At 37.5% G+C, this 20,444-nt stretch overlaps 1 protein-coding gene across 1 annotated transcript in view; it reads right to left on the bottom strand.

The window, feature by feature from the left end:
- Positions 1 to 1,250: 1,250 nt before the first annotated feature.
- mrps9 (mitochondrial ribosomal protein S9) overlaps positions 1,251 to 20,444 on the bottom strand; it is a 98,136-nt gene continuing 78,942 nt past the window's right edge. The window contains exons 7-11 of the mRNA XM_080197164.1: positions 17,177 to 17,252; positions 12,566 to 12,734; positions 4,443 to 4,551; positions 2,926 to 3,095; positions 1,251 to 1,981 (exon numbers count right to left, since the gene is read on the bottom strand). Of these exons, the coding sequence (XP_080053290.1) occupies positions 1,890 to 1,981; positions 2,926 to 3,095; positions 4,443 to 4,551; positions 12,566 to 12,734; positions 17,177 to 17,252 (616 nt within the window). The 3' untranslated portion in view covers positions 1,251 to 1,889. The remainder of the gene's footprint in view (positions 1,982 to 2,925; positions 3,096 to 4,442; positions 4,552 to 12,565; positions 12,735 to 17,176; positions 17,253 to 20,444) is intronic.

Raw genomic sequence — 20,444 nt, 5'->3', positions numbered from 1 at the left:
AGTTTTACAGTTTATCATGTGTGGATAGCCTAGGATTAAAATAATTCCAATGGTTTCCTGTTCTGACACCCGAGGAGAAATTAGAATTTTTTGATTAGCCAACTGGGGCTAGAATAAACAGAGTTCCAATAGTTGTCACAGGTCACGTGCAATGCAGCAACAAGCAACCACGAACATACATTGACCAAATAAATTTCACAAGCAGGAAGAATAGCTGGAGCAAGATAAATGCTTGGGAAGTTGACTAACATCTATCAGGGAACTATTATCAATCATCCCAGTCATGTTGAGCAACAAGCGTTCCCTTACTTGATACAGGAGCAAATATTTGTACAAACTGAATGTCATAAGGTTCAGCTATATGCACAGAATAAAAACAAACCAAAAGCAATTTATATTTATATTGTGCCTTGCAGGATACCCCAAAATGATTCACAGAAAATTAAATACTTTTAAAATGTAGTCTCTGTTCTACTGTTGGTGAACACAGCAACCATACAAACAATGATCAAGAAACATGTTAGTGATATAACAGAAAATGCTGGAAATACATAGGTCTGAATGTTGCATTATGAAGAAAGGTCATAGACCTTCTGGTTCTCTCTCCACAGATGTTATTTCTGGTTTTATTTCAGATTTTCATTAATGATATTTTGCTTTTGTGGAATGTTAGTGGTGATAGTGGAGGGATAAATGTCGGCCAATATGTCAGGAATACTCTTATTGCTCAGCATTATCATGGGACCTTTTATTCTCCTAGCACTACACTGAAGTGTCCATCGTGTCCAGAAGGGAGTACTACCATGGAGCCAGGGGTGACACCTACGACTAAAGAAGTTTTTTCACAAGTTGTGCCTGATCAGAAATTGTTTCTGGTGTGAATATTTCTTTTTATATGGTATGATTCTAGACACAAATGATTTGGACAGATGTAAATCACTATCTCCTTATATAGTGGACAAAAATTGAAGATTATTTTTGGAGGTCTCAATACTGCTGAACAGGAAGCCTCATCTGAGAATTTCCTTGGGATCATCACCAAAGTTTGCAAAAAGCAGAGCCAACATTTAACAAGACACTGGAAGCTGTGTGTCATTTGTTGGCAGAAGTTAATGTGGAATGACATGTTTCAATATAGATTCCAGTGCTTAACTTTTGTTGCCTAAAACAGCACTACCTTCTAAACACCAGAAAGTCATTCATGTCTAATACAAACTGCCTTCCTACAGTGATTACAAATTTAAAGAGTCTGACAATCAAAACTTTTAATACAATGTTGCAGCACAACAAACAAAAAATTGAGATAAGCAGAAATCAGATACGACACCAAAATCAAATTTCCTACTTAAGCAAAACAAAAATATTATACAAATAATGGAATTAAAAAAGAACAATACCTCTTGGCCATTGGATCCACAAAAAAAAAGATACAAAGAGCAGTTTGAGAAATGCTCAACAAGGATCATCAAATAGTCACACTGAAGTAGATTTTCAATTTGTCATCTGGGGTAAAAATGGCATTGTGGATTGGCATTTTAACCTGGTGAAGTGTGCAGACCAGTAAAGAAAAATATACAAAACAAACATGATAAAATATACCAGTGGAAAGTATTAAATGTTCTTGGTGTAAACAAATACAGCACTTATACAGCCTAATAAAGGATTTTAAAAAATATAAATGTTTGAAAGGTTCATTCCTAGAATTGTTGTAGATAAATAAAACCATAGGTAGACTTTGTTCTCATGTGCAGGAAATTGAGGTCTGAGACAATAATGATCTTGCAAGCCCTCAAAACTGTTTGAGCAGGTGTCCATACTACAGGTCTTGTTGGGAGTTCTGCTTCTGATTTCAAACCACCTCAGGGTTGCTGTACAGGAAAAACCACTGATTAACGTTTCTTCCATGTGAACTTCCTGCGGGCTCCCTCCTGACCAGGCTTCTTCCGCTCTCTCACACGAGGATCAGGAGTCAGCAAGCCAGCTGCAAACAGTTGAAAAAAAGTGAATACAAAAGGTTAACATTTTAGTTAAAAGAATTCCCAAAGGTATTGATGCTAATTTTTACTTTTTTTTAATGAAATTATGTAAATAAGAATCTAATACACATAGCAAGTTAAACCAGTTCTAAATTTGAAATTCTTCAATGTTGCAGTGGTTTTCTCCATTAACTGCATATAATTATGCACTGATTAATACCCATACCTGCATAAAATAAATGTTCATCCTGGTTTAAAAACATACATGACACATTGGTGTATAAAGAATCCATGATCTCCAGAGGAGAAGATGGAAGTGGCATCCATGCCAGAGATCAGCTGCAATACTACTTTTTGTTTTAAATCCATCTTCCAAGGATGTAGTTTATTAAGGATTTGTGATGTGCCTAAAATGCTAGTTCTAAGGGAATTTAAAGGTTATGGGGAAGTGGATAAGTGGAACCAATCCACTTCAGATCAGCCATGATCTTATTGAATGGCGGGGCGGGCTCGAAGGGCTAGATGGCCTACTCCTGCTCCTATTTCTTATGTTCTTACAGTAATTTGCACTCAGAGCCATTCATCATTATTTCTTAAATAATTGTAACCAGTCTCTAAACAAGTTGCTACCAATTTTATTTCAACAAAAGTAATACAAAAATTGGATGACAAAGTTGGAATAATTAATCTCATGTCAGTCTTCTTTCTATTCCCCCCACAAACTTTCATTTTACTCAGCCAAATACAAACGATTATATCCATTTAAAAATTAGCATCAGAACACAGGACAGAAAAATACCCAGCAAGAGGCTGGTACTTTTTTTTGAGCTGGATATTTTAAACTTTGTCTCGATCTAATTGGAAAGGAAAGACTGCCATGTAGCAATACTTGCAACCAGCAGGAACCAGATATAAATTATTTTGGAATTTAAACTGACATTTTAGTTACCTTGTCTCATGGATTCCACTTCTTTCTCAGTGATAAAGCTAAGCAGAGCCCTTGAAGCAGCCAAGCGAATAGCTCCTGCCTGTGCAGACACGCCACCTGCATATACTGTACATTCCATGTCATGCATCCCCAGTCGGTCCAGGAACTGGAAAGGGAACATCAACTGTTCTCTGGAAATCATGAGGAAAATATGTTAAAACAGAAGTATTGTACTTATATCAATAATATAAATGGATTTCCCATGGGACAACTCACAGCGAGTCAGAGATCGCACATTGCATTATAGGAGGTGCTGGTTGATGAATGAAAGTTGAAGCATGCGCTCAAACAGTTCAATTTTGTGACGGGCTCCTCCAAAATTTGAACCAGTAATTCCGTGACACTGAATATGCAAAAAATTGAATGTATTGTTCACTGATAATTATATTTTAATAAATTCCTCATTCAAGACAGATGAAGCTTGTTTCCTTCACATTATAACTACATAAATAAATCTGAGCTGGTGTGTTACAAATTCAATTAAAATCACAAATATAGTTTGAAACATCCTGCTAATATAGATAGATATATCCTGTTACCTTGGATAAAATTTTTAAAGGTCACATTGGTTTTAGAATACTAATAATGGTTTCCATTACTGGATAGAAAAAGGATCAGCAGCTGGCAAGAACTGGTGCTTTGAATGGTCAGTCTCATTAAAAATGAATTCTCCCTCAGGTTTGTTAATCACTTGGATATTATCCTTTGCAGCTAAATTGCAGGACCCAACTGTGCTCCCAAAACCCATCTAATTCTCTAACCAATGGAAAATTAAACTCTTGGTGACATGATGCTCTTCTACTTTAATGGCTTAAAGGAATACCACTGTAAAATGAGCATTACACAGTAGAGTATACACCAGTGTCCTGTCACAAACAATGCAACAAGAAATCCTTTGGTGTACGTAAATGCATATGTTACATATGATGTGCACTTGTTAATCACATTTCAGCACTTTCACTTCATCTTGTTACACCTCATTTTTTAAATTCCATTTACAATTTTATAACCATCAAGAATTGTTCAACAAATTTCCGCCAATTTAACAAAAAAACATATAAATCACTCAAAATATTTTTGGACACTGTCTTAGTTTATCCCTAAGCTCGGGTAGTTTGAGATTGTTTTTCAAGTATTAACATAAATTGCTTCTATAACAGCAAAAGACTGCAGGTGCTGCAGATCTGAAATAAAAACAGAAAATGCTGGAAATACTCAGCAAGTACAACCTGGAATTATTTTCTAATGTATCGTATATTCGTAGTAAACCTATTGCATTTTCACAGGAAAAGGATTTGTAGTAGGCAAAACAATTGCTGCATTTGAAAACAAAACATATGATTTGCTTTGTAATTTTTTACATCCTCTTTCCCAAATCTGTCCATTATACACTTGCTCTGAAGCAAGCTTTCTTTGATGTCAAGGTGTTGCAGAAGAAAATATTTGTACCATCCCACTGGAAACCATTAGATGATTACCTTTCCTGTAGTGATGGAAAATATAGCAAATAGTCCACTCCATTCACTGTTATCTTTCCACTTCCATGATCTCGTACAATGACTGTTGCTTTTGCTGTTTTTCTTTGACCTAGAGTCAAGATCAATTATGATTACTGTAGGAGTGTTTCTCCCTTGTATGTTGAACCAAGCTTGGAAAGTAAAGAAACATCTTTAACCAGAGTACTATCTCTGGAAGGCTGTTTGTTAGCTGAGCCATAATTAAGCGAAAGCCAGCATAAAATGCTCCTACAATTACTATCGCAATTTTGTTTCAATTTCTACTCATTTAAGCACATCTAACAAAAAAAATCCTTTGGCCAAGAGATACTTTTTTCAGAAACTGTTAAATTAGCTGTTCACTCACTTATGTTAAGTTCAAAATTTTTACACTTTATTTATTAAAATAGGAATTAATCCATTTTTTTTCTGGAATAAAGAAACAATTTACTGCCCAGGACAGATGAGCTTTTTTATTTCCCACGGCTAATATCTCATAACTGCTTTAAAACTGTTTCAAAAAGTTTATTTTTCTAAAATGTTGAAAATTTCTATAAAAAGAGAACACCCTTATCCGTGAGGCCAAATGCCCTGCCCTGATCCTTTTTAAAAAAAGGAACAACACGTCCAATCTCAATTACTGCTGAATTGAAATACTTCTGAGATATCAAATCATAGACTCCAGAGGTAAGGAATGCAGACTTGAAGGAGTTCAGAAGCAGAGAAGCAAGAGAGAATATACAGTGAGGTCGTGGGAGCAGAGCTAGGGGTAAGAGAGAACAGCAGAACGACAGAGTGTAGTGATCAGGAAGCAAGGTTCAGACAAAACGTAAAGTGACAACAGCACAAGGGAAGCTGATTGGTAAGTAACTAGGGAGGGTTTTTTTTTTAAATTGTTGCATTTATGTTATGTTTAATGAGGAGTTGCATATTTAGAGGCATGGCAGGGTGACTTAGTCATGATGTGGAGATGCTAGCATTGGACTGGGGTAAACAGTAAAAGTCTCACAACACCATGTTACAGTCCAACAGGTTTATTTGGTAGCACAAGCCACAAACTACTAGCTTTCGGAGTGCTGCCTTCTTCATCATGTGAGTGGGAGTTTTGTTCACAAACAGGGCATATAAAGATACAAACTCAATTTACAAGATAATGGTTGGAATGCGAGTCTTACATGACACACAACAACGCAGAGTCACTGAGCAGAGACTGATAGCCAAATTCCGCACACGTGAAGACGGCCTCAACCAGGATCTTGGGTTCATGTCACATTATCTGTAAGCGCCACAACTTGACTGTCCTGGCTGGAGACAATACACATCTCTTTAACCTGAGCTTAACCCTCTCTCCACTCACATTGTCTGCATCTTTGAGACTTGATTACCTGCAAGACTCGCATTCCAACCATTATTTTGTAAATTGAGTTTGTATCTTCATATGCCCTGTTTGTGAACAGAACTCCCACTCATCTGATGAAGGGGCAGCACTCTGAAAGCTAGTGGCTTGTGCTACCAAATAAACTGTTGGACTTTAATCTGATATTGAGAGACTTCTTACAGGGTGACTTAGTCCCATTGAATGTACTTCCAGTGCTTGTGAGAACTTCAGAATGCTTCCCGTTGCATGTACAACCACAAGTGCAGAATATGTACTCAGCTGGAGAAGCTGGAAATCCAAGTTTCAGAGTGTTTGTACAATAGCCCTGCATCACGAGACTCAGATCTTTGTTGATAGAATGTTTCAGGAGGTGGCTGCCATACACCACTCATAGCTCAGTTATATGGGGATGGGGAGGCAGAAAGATTGGGATTGCAGTAGTTCTAGGAAATGCAATTGTTAGGAGAACAACAGGGTAATTCAGTGGTTGCAGACGTAATTCCAGGATGGTATTCTGCCCTACTGATGTCTGAGTGTAGAATGTCACTGAGCGGCTGCAGAAACATTCCAAGGGGGGAGGTTTAATAGCCAGAAGCCTTGGTCCATATTAGTACCAATTGCATGGTAGAAAACAGGATAATATCCTGCAGGCAATTTTTTCTGAGCTAGGAAACAGATTACTTAGTATCTTTTGCAATTCTGCTTATTAATAGCCAGACTGCTCCCAGTACCAGGCGCTAGTGAGGATTGAAATAGGTGGACGAAATAGATAAATATATGGCTGTGGAGATGGTGCAGGAGGGAAGGCTTTACACTGGTGCAGCATTCTGTGGGTGGTGGAAACATACAGGCCAGACAGGTTGCAGCTCAATAGAGCTGGGACCAATGTTCCTGACGAGTGGTTTGCAAGTTGTGTGTGTGTGTGTGTGTGTGTGTGTGTGTGTGTGTGTGTGTGTGTGTGTGTGTGCACGCGTTTCGGGGGGGGGGGGGGGGGGGGGGGGCGTGGTTTAAAAACTAATTTGGCAGGGAATGGACACCAGATGTAGAAAGGAGAAACAAGGCGCACAAAGTATTAAGGGCGACAGAGAGCAACAGGGATGGAAATAGTTAGGTATTAGATGGGATCAGACTAAGAGAAATCAAGGGGGGGATCTAAGATTGATTTGAAGTGCATGTGTGTAAACACAAAGTGTGGTTAATGTTAGAATGCCGAAGGCACAAACAGCCACATGGGAATGTGATTTGTGCAGAATAAGAGACCTGGTTCCATAAAGGGTAGGTTTTGGCACTAAATATTCTTCGATACAGGGTAAGGAAGGGAAAAAAAGGATGGCAGTAAAATATGATAAAAAAGTAAAAATATTATAGTGCTGGAGAGAGTGAGTGTGCTGGGGGAGCCATGGACAGATGTCAGGCTGACTAATATATCAGAGTATTAATAAAACCCAGAATACTACATACTTTATTAACTGTTCTCTTCACCTGTCTTGCCAACATATATACCCAGGTTCCTCTGCTCCTGCCCACCCTTAAGAATTTTACCCTTTATTTTATATTGTCTCTCCATGTTCTTCACGCTAAATTGCATCAATTCACACTTCTCTGCCCACTTCACCAACTTTTCTTTTTGAAGTTCTATACTTTTTCACAATTTACAATAGTTCCAAGTTTTTTGTCAAGCACACTTTGAAATTGCCACACCAAGATCGAGATCATTAATATACATCAGGAAAAGGAAGGGTCCCAATACCGACACTTGGCAAACACTACTACGAACTTTCGTCCAACCCGAATAAACATTACTTGACTGTTATTCAGCCAATTTTGTATCCACATTGCTGGTGTACTTTACCAAGGAAGATAATACTATCAAAGTCGTTATAAAGAAAAGGCAATTGAGATCCTGGATGGGCCAAAAAGTGATAAAGGGGAGTACTAGAAAAGTTGATGGTGCTTAAAATAGAATGGTCACCAGAATCCAAATAGGATGCATCCGAGGATGCTGAGGAAGGTAGGTGTGGAAATTTCCATAATTTTCCAAGAGAGAGGCATGTTTCAGAGGACTGGAAACAGAAAATGTTAATCTCTGGTTCAAAAAAACGATGCAATGATATTCTCTACTACAGGCCAATCAATTTAACCCTGGGTGGTCGGAAAGATTTTTGAAACAATAATCTGTGGCAAAATTAACAGTTCCTTGCACATGTGTGGATTAGTTAAGAAACACCAACAGATTTGTTAAAGGCAAATCATGTTGAATCAACTTGATTGAGTTTCTTACAGAAGTAAATAAGAGGTTGATGAGGGTAATGCAGTTGATGTGGTCTTTAAGGCCTTCCAGCAGTGATTTGACAAAGTTAAAGCCCATGGATTAAAAGGGGTGGTGATACCATATATATGAAAATAGCTAAGAGACAGGAAACAGTGTTGCAGTGAATGATTGTTAGGAAGCAGTAGTAATGTTCCCCAGTACTAACAGTGTTTTTTGTGATGTACATTAATGACTTAGACTTGAGTATACAAGGTGCAAATATTTGCAAATGACACAATGTGAACTGAAATAGGATTTTGATAGGCAGAGAATGGAAAGTATGAAATTTAATGCAGAGAACGAAGTGATATATTTTGGTAGGAAGAAAGAGGACATGGCTATATAAACTGAAGTGTAAAATTCTACAGGGGATGCAGAATTGAGACCAGGATATATGTGTGCCTAAATTGTTAAAGGTGATCGGGTAGGTTGAAAAAGCAATTTTAAAATAACAAGGAATCTTGCATGTTATAAACAAAAGCATAGAGTACAAAAGCAAGGAATTTATTGTAAAACTCAAAAAAAAACGTCTGACCACAACTGGAAAAGTCTGAACAGTTCTGGGCATTTTACTGAAAGAAGAATGTGTAGGTCTTAGAAACGGTGCAGAAAAAATTTACTAGAATGGTTCCAGAGAAGAGGGACTTCAGTTACAAGATTGGATCGGATTAATGCAATTGTTCAGCTCACAACAGAAAACATCGAGAGATTTGGTGTGTTAAAAATCATGAGGGGTCTAGACTGGAAGAATCTGTTCCCTTGGTGGAAGGGCCAGGAACCAAAGGACACAGATTAAAAGTATCTGACAAAAGAAGCAAAGGTGACGAGGTTATATTTTGTCATGCAGCATGTGGTTATAACTTGGTTATATTGCTTGTGTGTCAGTGTCAATCATGGGAATTAAGTATCAGAAAGGAAAAACATTGCTACACAAAATGGACATGGGGAGCAGGACTGGCTGGATTGCTCTTGCAGAAAGTTGGTATGATCTCAATGGGCTACATGGACTCTTGTCATGCTGTAAAGCATTTTATGATTATTCTGAGAACATAATACGGCAGTCTAAAAATGCAGGTTTGTAGTATAGGTATAGTGTCTGCACAAATTATTCTCAAAAGAGAGAAAGGATATTTCAGACACAGATTTCCTCAAAGGCCTTAGAGACTTTTCCAATACCAAGTCTTCTAGTCTCAAATGCCTATAGGTTAGATATAATCTGACTGAATGATGAAAACTAGTTTGAGAAGCTGAACAACCTACTCTGGTTTTCATGTTACTCTCCAGAATTCTATGAACTAGTCTCTAAGTCTTTGTCTATGATTTACTGTTCTAAATGCAGTCACTGTTATAAAGGCAAACATGGCAGTTAATTTGAGGACAGGAAGGTCTGACAAATAGCAAGGATATAAATAACTGGTTAGTGTTTTTAACAATGTTAAGCCAACATCAATGGGATGAGAATGGAGCTGGCTTAGATGGAATGGAATCAAAGTTTGCCAGGCAAAACAGTATCTAAACAATGGGATGCCTTTAGAGGGGAATTAGTTTGGGCATAGACAAGGTATATTCCCACAAAGTGGAAAGGTAGCACAAACAAATTCAGATCTTTTTGGGTGACAGGAGAGATCGTGATTAGTGGATTAAGAAAAAATGCACTTATGACAGATGTCAGATGGACAATACAACCAAGAACCAGGCTGAATACAGAAGGTCCAGAGGGGAAATGAAAAAGAAGAGAAGCTTTGCAAGAATATGAAAAGAGCCTAGCAGCTAATATAAAAGAGAATTCAAAAGTCTTCTTTAGACATAAAATAATGAAAAGTGAAAATAGGAGCCAACTGGGGACCAAAAAGGGGATTTAGGTACAGAGGCAGGAAACGACAAATATAAAATGAATATTTTACATATACTTTCACCAGGGAACAGGGATGCAGAATTGAGACTGGTGTTGCACAGTCATGGTAGATTTGATTTGATTTGTCACATGTACAATGAACAGTATTGTTTCTTGCATCCTATACAGGCAAATCATACCACCCATGAAGCACATAAGGGGAAAAGAAAAGGAAGGGTGCAGAATATAGTGTTGCAGCTACAGGTAGGGTGAAGAGAAAAAATATGCTTAATATATGATAGGACCGTTCAAAAGTCTGATGACAGCAGGAAAGAAGCTGTTCTTGAGGTCTGTACGTACAGGTTTTCAGACTTTTGTATCTTTTTCCAACGGGAGAGTGTAGATCAGGATGCGTGGGGAGAAGATAATTCTGACACTTGAAAGGTTTAAAATTGATAAAGAGATGGTGTCAGATAGGCTGTCTGGTAAGGCACTGGGACCAAATGAGATGCATCCAAGGATACTGAGAGAAAGAAGGGTGAAAATTGCAGAGGCTCTGATCATAATTTTCAAGTCTTCCTTAGACACAGGGGTGGGCCAGATGACTGGAGAATTACAAATGTTACATCATTGTTCATAAAAGGATGTAAAGATAAGCCCAGCAACTAGATCAGTTCAAACTTGACAAAGGTGAAGCTTCTAGAAATTAGAATTCATGGCAAAATTAATAGTCAATTAGGCAAATGTGGGTTAATGAAGGAAAGCCAGCACAAATTTGTTACTAAAAATGGGATTGATCAAGGTAATGCTTGATATGGTGTACATAGACTTCTACAGCACATTCGGTAAAGTGCTGCACAACAGGCTTGTGGGAAAAGTTATAGCTCACAGAATAAGAGTGACAGGAGCAACATGAATTCAAAATTGGCTGAGTGACAGGAAACAGTTAATAATGATTGATGGATGTTATTTGGAAGGTTTGTAGTGTAGTGTTGGAACCATTGGTCTTTGTGATATATATTAATGAGCACTGGCTAAAGATGCAATGGCAACATGAAGAAAAGGGTTTTCACGCAGTGAGTCATGATGATCTGGAATACACAGCTCGACAGTGAGGTGGAGGCAAGTTTGATTGAGGCACTTGAGGAAATCAGAATGTTGTCTGAATATGCAAGTAGCATTAGCAAATTGTTCCTAGGAGAACCAGTGCAGACACCATGAGCTAAATAGCCTTCTCCTGTATTGTAAAAATTCTGTGGTTGTGTCAATTAAAGGAAAACATTTGGCTCCAAAAATGAGTATTCCCTGTTACTCCCCAAATAATTCTGCATGATATTTTATATCTTACCCAATTGGACAGGACTTCAGTTTAATGTCTCATCCAAAAGAAGTCTTGAAAAGCTGAAGTAACACATACTTAATGCTGTCTGTGGCATTGAATGCACCAATAGTAAATATAATGCAGGCGCAACAGAAGTGCCCTGAGCTGAGTTTTATGCAGTTGCTGGAATTAGAAGCAGCAGTCATACATTCTTGAATATTCTTCAAAATAACCATGTTACACAAACCACAGAATAGTACAAACCTGTGATCTAAATTTTGTACAGGTACAAGATTTAATAGATCTTTCGTATTTGAAGCTCATTTCTATGACTTTCGTCAGGTGCTTATAGTTGATTTGGTGAAATAAAAGACACTTTCTTGAGGATTGGGAGCTTGAATGCGTTGCTTCTCTGGTTATAACTGCTACTATAACACCAAGTCCAATATTCTGTGCTGCAAGGGTAAAATCTGTTGTGAAGTTCTTATTGTACACATCAGCAGTCAGTCATACTCATGCTGACATGGATGCCTTCTAGTAATGCAGCTGTGACCCACTACCAATAAATGTAGTTATCATTTATTCAGTTTTCATCGCATTGTGAAGCTGAGAAATTTCAAGCAGTCTGGTTTCATTTACATTACTGAGGAGTCCAGAATCTGTGAACCATATGTATAACTGGAATATATAACATGGCAAACTCTACGTACAAGATGAGGCATGTCATATAAACAGCTGGAAGTCAGCCAAACTCCTTTCTTGTACAATCCTTCTTCCATTAGTTGCCGTCTGTTAACTTAAGTAGAATTCCCATCCCCAAAGTAAGTAATATTATTAGTCTCACACATACATTTCAAAGTTGAGTTCTGCTTAGCTAAAGAACATGATGCATAGCTTGACCGAGTGTGTTTTTCTGGCTGTGTTACCAGTAACCGAATACCAGAATGGCATTTACAGGCACACAGTTTTATATTATTGTTAGAATAGTTAAAGAAAATTCTTAAATTTGAAAAATAAAGAATTTGCAATACATTTCCTCCAAAGTTAGTTTCCTCCTAATGGCTAATGGAACAGGGCACATGTGAACTGTGCACAAACATTAAACAAAGTGATGATGGGTTTAATCTTATAACAGTAATGGTATATTATAAGACTTCAGAAGGTCAGAGTACCACACTAGTTTAAGAAAAAACACCTGAACTTCATACTTTGCAGAATAGACAGAAATGAATGCCAGGCTTTACGGTAGATTTTCTCTTACCTTCCCCTTTACTGAAAGCTACTCCATTCTCATCAAACTGTAAAGGTTCAATTATCTGTTTCTTGGACTGATCTTCCATCTTTCTACGAAATTTCAACACATATTCTTCCTTAATACTGCAGTATGATAAGGACAGCATACGCTCCAGTAACTGAATAAAGTGTATGTACTGTTTAAAGCATAAAAGGAAAGACTAATGTTACTTAATAGAGGTCAGCTATTTATTAAACAGGACAATTGACAATTAAACACATTATCTTCTGCACAGTCCTACACTTAATATAGCATACATTAGCTCTGTCAGCTCCAAAATTGGGATTGGGTTGTGGATAGATAAGGGTTGGGTTTGGAGAATAGTTTGAACAATTTGCATTAATATACAGTAGAACCAATTTTCTAGCAAGACAATAATGAAATACTCACTGAGCAGGCTTTTATTATTCTCTGGAATGACTGGAACAGAAGCTGTGTACTAGCTGAAAACTATCTCCTTCCACAGAGAATTGAGACTCTCAAATCAGCATTGATAGATAGAAATTGTGTGGGATGTGGACAGAGATTGGTAGTTTGGCACTGGCTATTATATATCTACAATTCATCTGGGAGGGATGTCAGTACATCTTTGGACTTTAACAATTATAAGGATATTAAGTTAGAATTTTCACTGGATTGTGTATGATATTTAGAAAATCTACAAACCACAATGTTAAAGTAAAACCCTACCGTCTTAAGAAGATTTTCACTGCAAGATACAATTTTTTTTAAACAAAGCCTTGTATTATGCACACTCCTTGCCCTAGTGGAAATAATAGTTCTGCCTGCAAACAACTTTAGAAGTATTATACTGAGGTGCACCGACTGGAGACATGCTTTGCCAGAAATGTATAAGTCCTTTTCTTGCATCACCTGCATGTGATTGTTATATAATTGTAATCTTATTAAACAAAAAATTGCAAACTTAGAAATAACCAGAAGTTAAAAAGATAATACACATGCTTCAGACAGGCATCTCTTTATAGCAAATAAAATCCAAGCTCTAGAATTGTTATTAACCTATAATTTAAAAATATTGGTTATTTTACATGGTAATAAATTCTGTGACTAGTTATGCTACAGAAACAAGGATCATGGACACATGAAAGCATATAATCAAACCACACACAGTAAACATTTAATTATTAAAAAGAAACAGTCAGTCCCTCTTGACCAACGATCTACAAGCTGGAGAAGTGACAAAGAGAAAAAGACTGCGCTTAATTTGTTATTAGCCTTCTTGTTAAGCTAGTGTAAAAATGGAATTAACCTAATTACAGGACGAAGAGCTTTCTAAGTAGCATTTTTCAGTTGTTTGATAAACCAGTTTGCACATATACCAAGCAAGATCTGACTGTAAACATTTCATTCAAGTATTAAGACGTTAATCATTTTCATACTATGTTATTGGCGTTAATGTAAGTTGCTGTTATTTTATAACAGGCTCTCTTCAGATTTTACATTTGGTTTGTCCCATAATAAAAATTGGAAGTTGTCAAAGTCAACAAGAATTTTCACACAATTATGATTTTAAAACGTAATTTTGAGGATGCCATTTTGATAGACAGAAATTAAATGCAACATGTTTTGAATAACTTGAATTCAAATGAACTCTGAATTGCTCATTTTAGATAGGATAAATCAAATTGTACATCAGTCAATTAAAATAGATCAACTCAGGCAAGTGAACCCTTTTTTCATGTACTCTAGAGTTGTAATTTTATTTTAAATGATAGTGTGTATAGACATGAATATTCAGTGAACATATCATCTTTTGAGTAGAGATGAGTCGAATAATTTATTTACCATTACTTGAGTGTATGCATATGTTCGTGTACGCATATGTTCGTGTACATATCAGAATAGACAGTTCCAAGTTTTCTTCCCTGTGGCCTTTTATATATAAAATATTATCCACCTATGATAAGAAATTGTGACTATTTTAGGCAAAGGAATTGCCAAAATGTCTGGAGTTTTGGCATTAACTATGCACTCTTGACTGCTTATACTGGCTGAACCAGATCTCCAATGCCTTCTTGTTGGCCTCAACTGCCATTCTCTACAAATTCTAACAAACTAAATTTTGCTACTCACATCTTGTCTGTTCCCCCATAATTCCCCTCGCTATACTTCGTTATTTGCATTTTTGTTATGCATTCATTGGATCCACTGATCAATCTAAGTTGAGCAGAAATCAATTTCGTTTTCAGTTCTTATTTTTATTCGGGTGTTTTCTCATTACGCTACTTAGTTTCAGTTAAAGGTGAACCTTCTTCCTGCCCTGATCTCCCAGCTCTCCCCTTCCCCACTAAGCGCTTTATTTTTCCTTTCCCCTACCATTAAGACATTGTCTGTTGTTGGGTTACCATTCCTTGGGCAGTAGTAATGTCCAGTATCTTACCAGAATGCAGGTTTGTATGCATTAACTTGAAAAGCAGTGTCAGTAGCTTACTCAATGGTGCACAGCACCACATACAAGTTGACCAACTCACAAGCACCTTCTACTAAAGATACCAACAGTTAATAGGAGCAAATGTTCTGACATTCGCTGGTTCTGAGGGCAATTCTGGTACCTACATATTATCCAGACTGAGTGTAACTAACTCAAGCAAGGACTAGGAACTGGATTTTATGGCCTTGCACGACCCGTGACTGGAAAATCCTGCCCGAGGTCAAAGAACCTTCTTTTAGAATCCCTACAGGACAGAAAGAGGCCATTTGGCCCATCGAGTCTGCACCGACCACAATTCCACCCAGGCCCTACTCCCATATCCCTACATATTTACCCACTAATCCCTCTAACTCATACATCTCAGGACACCAAGGGCAATTTTAGCATGGCCAATCAACCTAACCCGCACATCTTTGGCCTGAGGGAGGAAACCAGAGCATCCGGAGGAAACCCACGCAGACACGAGGAGAATGTGCAAATTCCACACAGACAGTGACCCAAGCTGGGAACCGAACCCAGGTCCCTGGAGCTGTGAAACAGCAGCGCTAACCACTGTGCTACCGTGCCACCCATGTACTCCCCTCACCAGCTCCGATTCCCGTGATAGGCAAAGCAGTAGAATTCCAGTGTAGCTGTTTCTGTCTTGTATAGCTCAATACCACATTGTGATATATTCATCAACTAAGGCATCAAAGCAGCAGTTAAGACTGACATCAACATCATGATTTAGCGCGAACGACTTGAAAGGAATGCTAACCCCTGATCAGCTGAACAACAGAGGCCAACTGGCGCCTTACAGCAAGTTAGCAGACATATGGGGTGGGATTTTACTGCCACGCTCAGTTCAAAAGTGTAAAATCCCACCCAAGGTCAACGGACCGTTCCATGGTTTCACTCCTTACCCATTCTGCCATTCTGATTTCCTTGACGGGCGGGACAATAAAATTACGGTCATGAATTTTCAATCAGAACTGCCAAATATTCCAGCTGGGAAACGGCAGGTGGGAAATTTATCTTTGCAAATAAGAAAATTAAAAATTGTCTTAGCAAAATCAAATGCTTGCATGGCATGAGAAGGAAGAGTAATTTCAATTCCAAGTATATATGGATACCCTTCAAACAAAAGAAAGAGGAAACCAAATGAGATTTTTTTTAAAGAGAAGTTTCTTTGTAGTCCTTTGATAGTATCAGCATTACACTAAATACCAATAAAAGTGAATAGAAATTTAATTTCAGTGAACATCAAATATTTATACATTAAACCAGTGTGTTGTAAATTGTTAACTGTGACACTTTAGGCATCTAATATTATGTCAGAAAATTAATTGTAGGATCAACAACTGTTGTTTCCACTCAGAGCACCCAAAATATTGATACACAATCAATACATTACATAAAAACGATTATCCTAACACTATTTCTGTTAAGGTTTGCAAGCACGCTTCCGGTTCTCTTGTGAAACTCAAGACAATTATGGATGGGCTCAATAAGGGCAAAAGAAAAATGATCAATTCCTGTCTTTAAATTAAATCTTTGAATATTTTTCATTTTTAGCCAATGGCAAATTGCTGTTTCAGGGTCTGATTCCAATAAGAGTTCAAGTTAATCTTCGAGTGAAGCTCAATGGAAACTACTGGTAAGGTGGTTTTAATCAACATTTGTCACATAGTTCAATTGCTTTGAAATTAGTCTAAAAAGAATTAAATAGCCTCATTAATTCTTTATGAATTAGATTATGGTAGGCACACAAGTTTTAAATATTCCAAGTAAACATTTAAGATCCTCGAGATCATTTAATCAGCTGTTATAATTACGTGAAAGCACAGCAATATGTAGATTAACTCTTAAGTTTTTCTTCAGTCTGAATGAAAAGGTGGACAGGATTTTTTCTAGGTTGTCAAAAGCTGAATTCCATCCATTTTCTGTAACTTATTTTCCCCTCCAAATTTATACTAATTGCTCCAGTTAGTATCCATTGGGTCTTCACAAAACTAAAATCACAAATTCTCAACTTTGGAGGCAACCTATAAAAAAATCCAGCGAGGTTTTTTTTTGCAATTCTGCTTCATATTGCAAAAGCCAAATCTTTTAAGTAACATATAACCCATAAAGACACCATTACTCACGTCATGGTCAGAAATTTGTTCAACCAACATCTCTTCCAGCTCTTCCTTTATCAACCATCTACTTCCAACTAAATTTCTATTGGAGAAAAGAAGAAAATCTAGTGATTTACCTAATTCAGTGATACCTAAAAACTTTCTTATTCAAGCTTGCAATTATATTTCTTCATGTGTGAACACTGATATTATTGCAATTGTAGCCTGTGCATGTGATTACAATTCAAGACTTAAGGGAAGTGTTTTTCCCCAATTCTATTGCTAGATAAAAAAATGTAGTCAATCTACTCAAGTAAACAAAATACTAACTTTTAAATTGTGACAAGAAAACAGATGATTTTTAAAAAAGTGTCACAAATCAAACATCACAAAAATTAGTTACATATTCCAGATATAGGTAGGGAGGACGTTACAATTAAAACATTGCAGTAACTTGATTATAAGATCATTAGCATTTTTAATTTAAAGATTTTATCTGTGTGAATGAAATGCATCAGTAAGATATTTGAATAGTAACTGAACAAATCTAACAAAAATGTAATTTTAAACAATACACCAAGGTTGAGTGGGATCTGTGACAGATGAAGTGTTAAGTTTGAAAACGACATACCCCAATTAGAAACAAGAATCAATTTTAAAGCCAATTACACTGGATGGGGTTGGGGGCTGGCTACAGTTAATTTAGTAACTGTATGGCCATAAAGAGTGGGAAACATTTAAAGAAACAATTAACTATGTTCAACAAAATATATTCCACTGAAAAACAAAAATGAAGCAAGAATGACCCATCCATAGTTTACTAAGGAAGATAAGGATAACATTAGATTACAAGAGGCTTATAATGTTGCAAAGAACTGTAGTAAGTCTGAGGATTGGGAGTGTTTCAGAAACCAACAAAGGCTACCAAAAGGATGATAAAATCAAGAAAAAATAAAATGAGTAAACGAAAGAGAGAGTAGCTCAAGTAAACGTTGGTCCCTGAGAAGCAGAAACAGAAAAAAAATCACCTGAGGAATGAGGAAATAGCACAGACATTGAACAAATATTCTGTATTTTCACAAGGGAAGACACAAATTATGTGCCAAGATTACAGGGCAAAAGAGGTCAGTGTTTATTGCCCATCCCCAACTGCCCTTGAAAATGTGGTGGTAAGTTGCCTTTTTGAACTGCTGCACTCCATGTTACATAGGAACAACCTCAGTGCTGTTGGAAAGGGAGTTCCAGGATTTTAAATTCAACAACAGTGAAGATGCAGCAATGTAATTCAAAGTCAGGATGGTGCGCAGCTTGGAGGGGACCTTGCAGATGGTAATGTCGCCATACATCTTGTCCTTTTAGGTGGTAGAAATCATGCGTTTGGAAGATGCCACACAAAAGATTAATACAGAACAAAATGGTACATGGAGTCGAGAGTGATATGTTTACATGGATAGAGGATTACTCAGACAGAAAGCAGAGTCTGGATAAATGCAACGCTTTCAAGTTGGCAGGCTGCGGCTGGTGAGTGCTGCAAGGATCACTGCTAGGGTCTAAGCTATTTACAATCTATGCTTATGACTTAGATACATTACACTCTCTTTTCATCTAAGATTGCTGATGTACATAGGTAGGTACGCAGCAAAGAGGATACAAAGAGGTTACAAAGGGGTATAGACAGGTAAAGTTAGTTGGCAACAACATGGCTGATAGCGTCAAGTTATTCACTTTGGACATTAAAATGGAAAAGCAGAATATTTTGTAAGGCTTGAAACTTATGAATGTTGATGTACTGAGAGAATTGGGTGTACTCATACAAGGAATATAGAAGCATAAAAGTGCAGCAAGTGATTAGGAAAGCAAATGGCACGTTGGCCTTACTTCAAAGGATTAGTGTACAGGCATAAGGACATCTTGCTCCAATTGTACAGGCCTTTGACGAGACCATTCTTAAAACAGTGTGTACAATTTTTGTATCCATGTTTAAGGAAGGATATACTTGCACTGGAGGGAATACTCGATTCGCTGGAGAGGTCACTGAAAAGAGAGAGTTGCCTTATAATGAAAGTCTGAGTAAATTGGGTCTGTAGTTTCAGAGAATGTGAGGTGATTACATTGAAACATTCAAGATTACGAAGGGGCTTCACAGAGCAGGTACGGAGACGTCGCTTCCCTCTTTGGGGTACAGTTTCAGTGTAAGGAGCCGATTGTTTAGGATCAAGGCCAATTTCTTCACTCAAAGGACTGTGAATCTTTGGAATTTTCTACCCCAGAAAATTGTGGATACGCCATCATTGCCTATATATATATTTTCTAAATTCACTGGATGTGGGCATTGCTGGCTGGGCTAGCATTTATTACCCTTCTCTAATTGCTTTTTAATAGTGGCTTGTGAAGGCATTTTATTGTTGTAGATCTGGAGTTGCATGTAGATGAGACCAGGTAAGGGCAGACGGTTTTCTTCCCTAAAGAACATGGGTGAACCTGACAGATTTTTGCAACAATTGGCAATGGTTTCATAATCATTAGACTTTTAATTCCAGGTTTTCATTACATTCAAATTTCACCATCTGCAGTACTGGGATTTGAACCTGAGTCCCCAGGGCATTACCCTGGGTCTCTGGATTACTAGCCCAGTGACAATGCTATTTCACCATTGCCTCCCCTTACTTGAGGCTGAGATAGACAGATTTCTGGTATTTCAAGGAATCGAGGGATATGGGAAAGGGGTGTGAAAGTGGAGTTGAAGCCTAAGATCAGCCATGATCATTCTGAATGGTGAAGCAAGCTCAACAACTGTATACTTCTCTTGTTCCTATTTCTTATGTTCTTAAGTGGTGATGTTTCTGCTGTAATCAGTATTTTTTTGGAAGATGCGTTGCTGGTTGGAATTTGTTGCCAGACTCTATTACACTCAGCTTCCCCTTCATTCAATTCCTTCAATGTTTTTCAAACCTTTCAACGGCCCTCCCAGTGTGCCAGCTTCAGATAATTCTATGCTTTCCTGGGACTGTTCTTCGTGTCAAAGGCTTGGAAAACTTCACAGTTTCCCTTATCCTCTGAATCCAATCTACTCATGCAAACAAAAATCCTGATTTCATGTGGAATCTAGGTTATCCCCAGATGGCCACAGTGCTCTTGGTAAGTCTTGTTGATTAATAAAAAGTGATTCCTAAAACGGAGGCATACATTGCTCCAAAGTAAAAAGGTGCATCCTCAACAAAAATCAACCAAAAATAATTTATTTTTGGAATTCACCCACAACAATCTTTTGAGGGAGTGGAGAGAGAGGAGGCAG

Source organism: Carcharhinus amblyrhynchos, chromosome 10 (genome assembly GCF_965287045.1).
Source record: "Carcharhinus amblyrhynchos chromosome 10, sCarAmb.v2.hapA, whole genome shotgun sequence".
Taxonomy (NCBI): Eukaryota; Metazoa; Chordata; class Chondrichthyes; order Carcharhiniformes; family Carcharhinidae; genus Carcharhinus; species Carcharhinus amblyrhynchos.
This window is presented reverse-complemented; position numbering and strand designations above follow the sequence as displayed.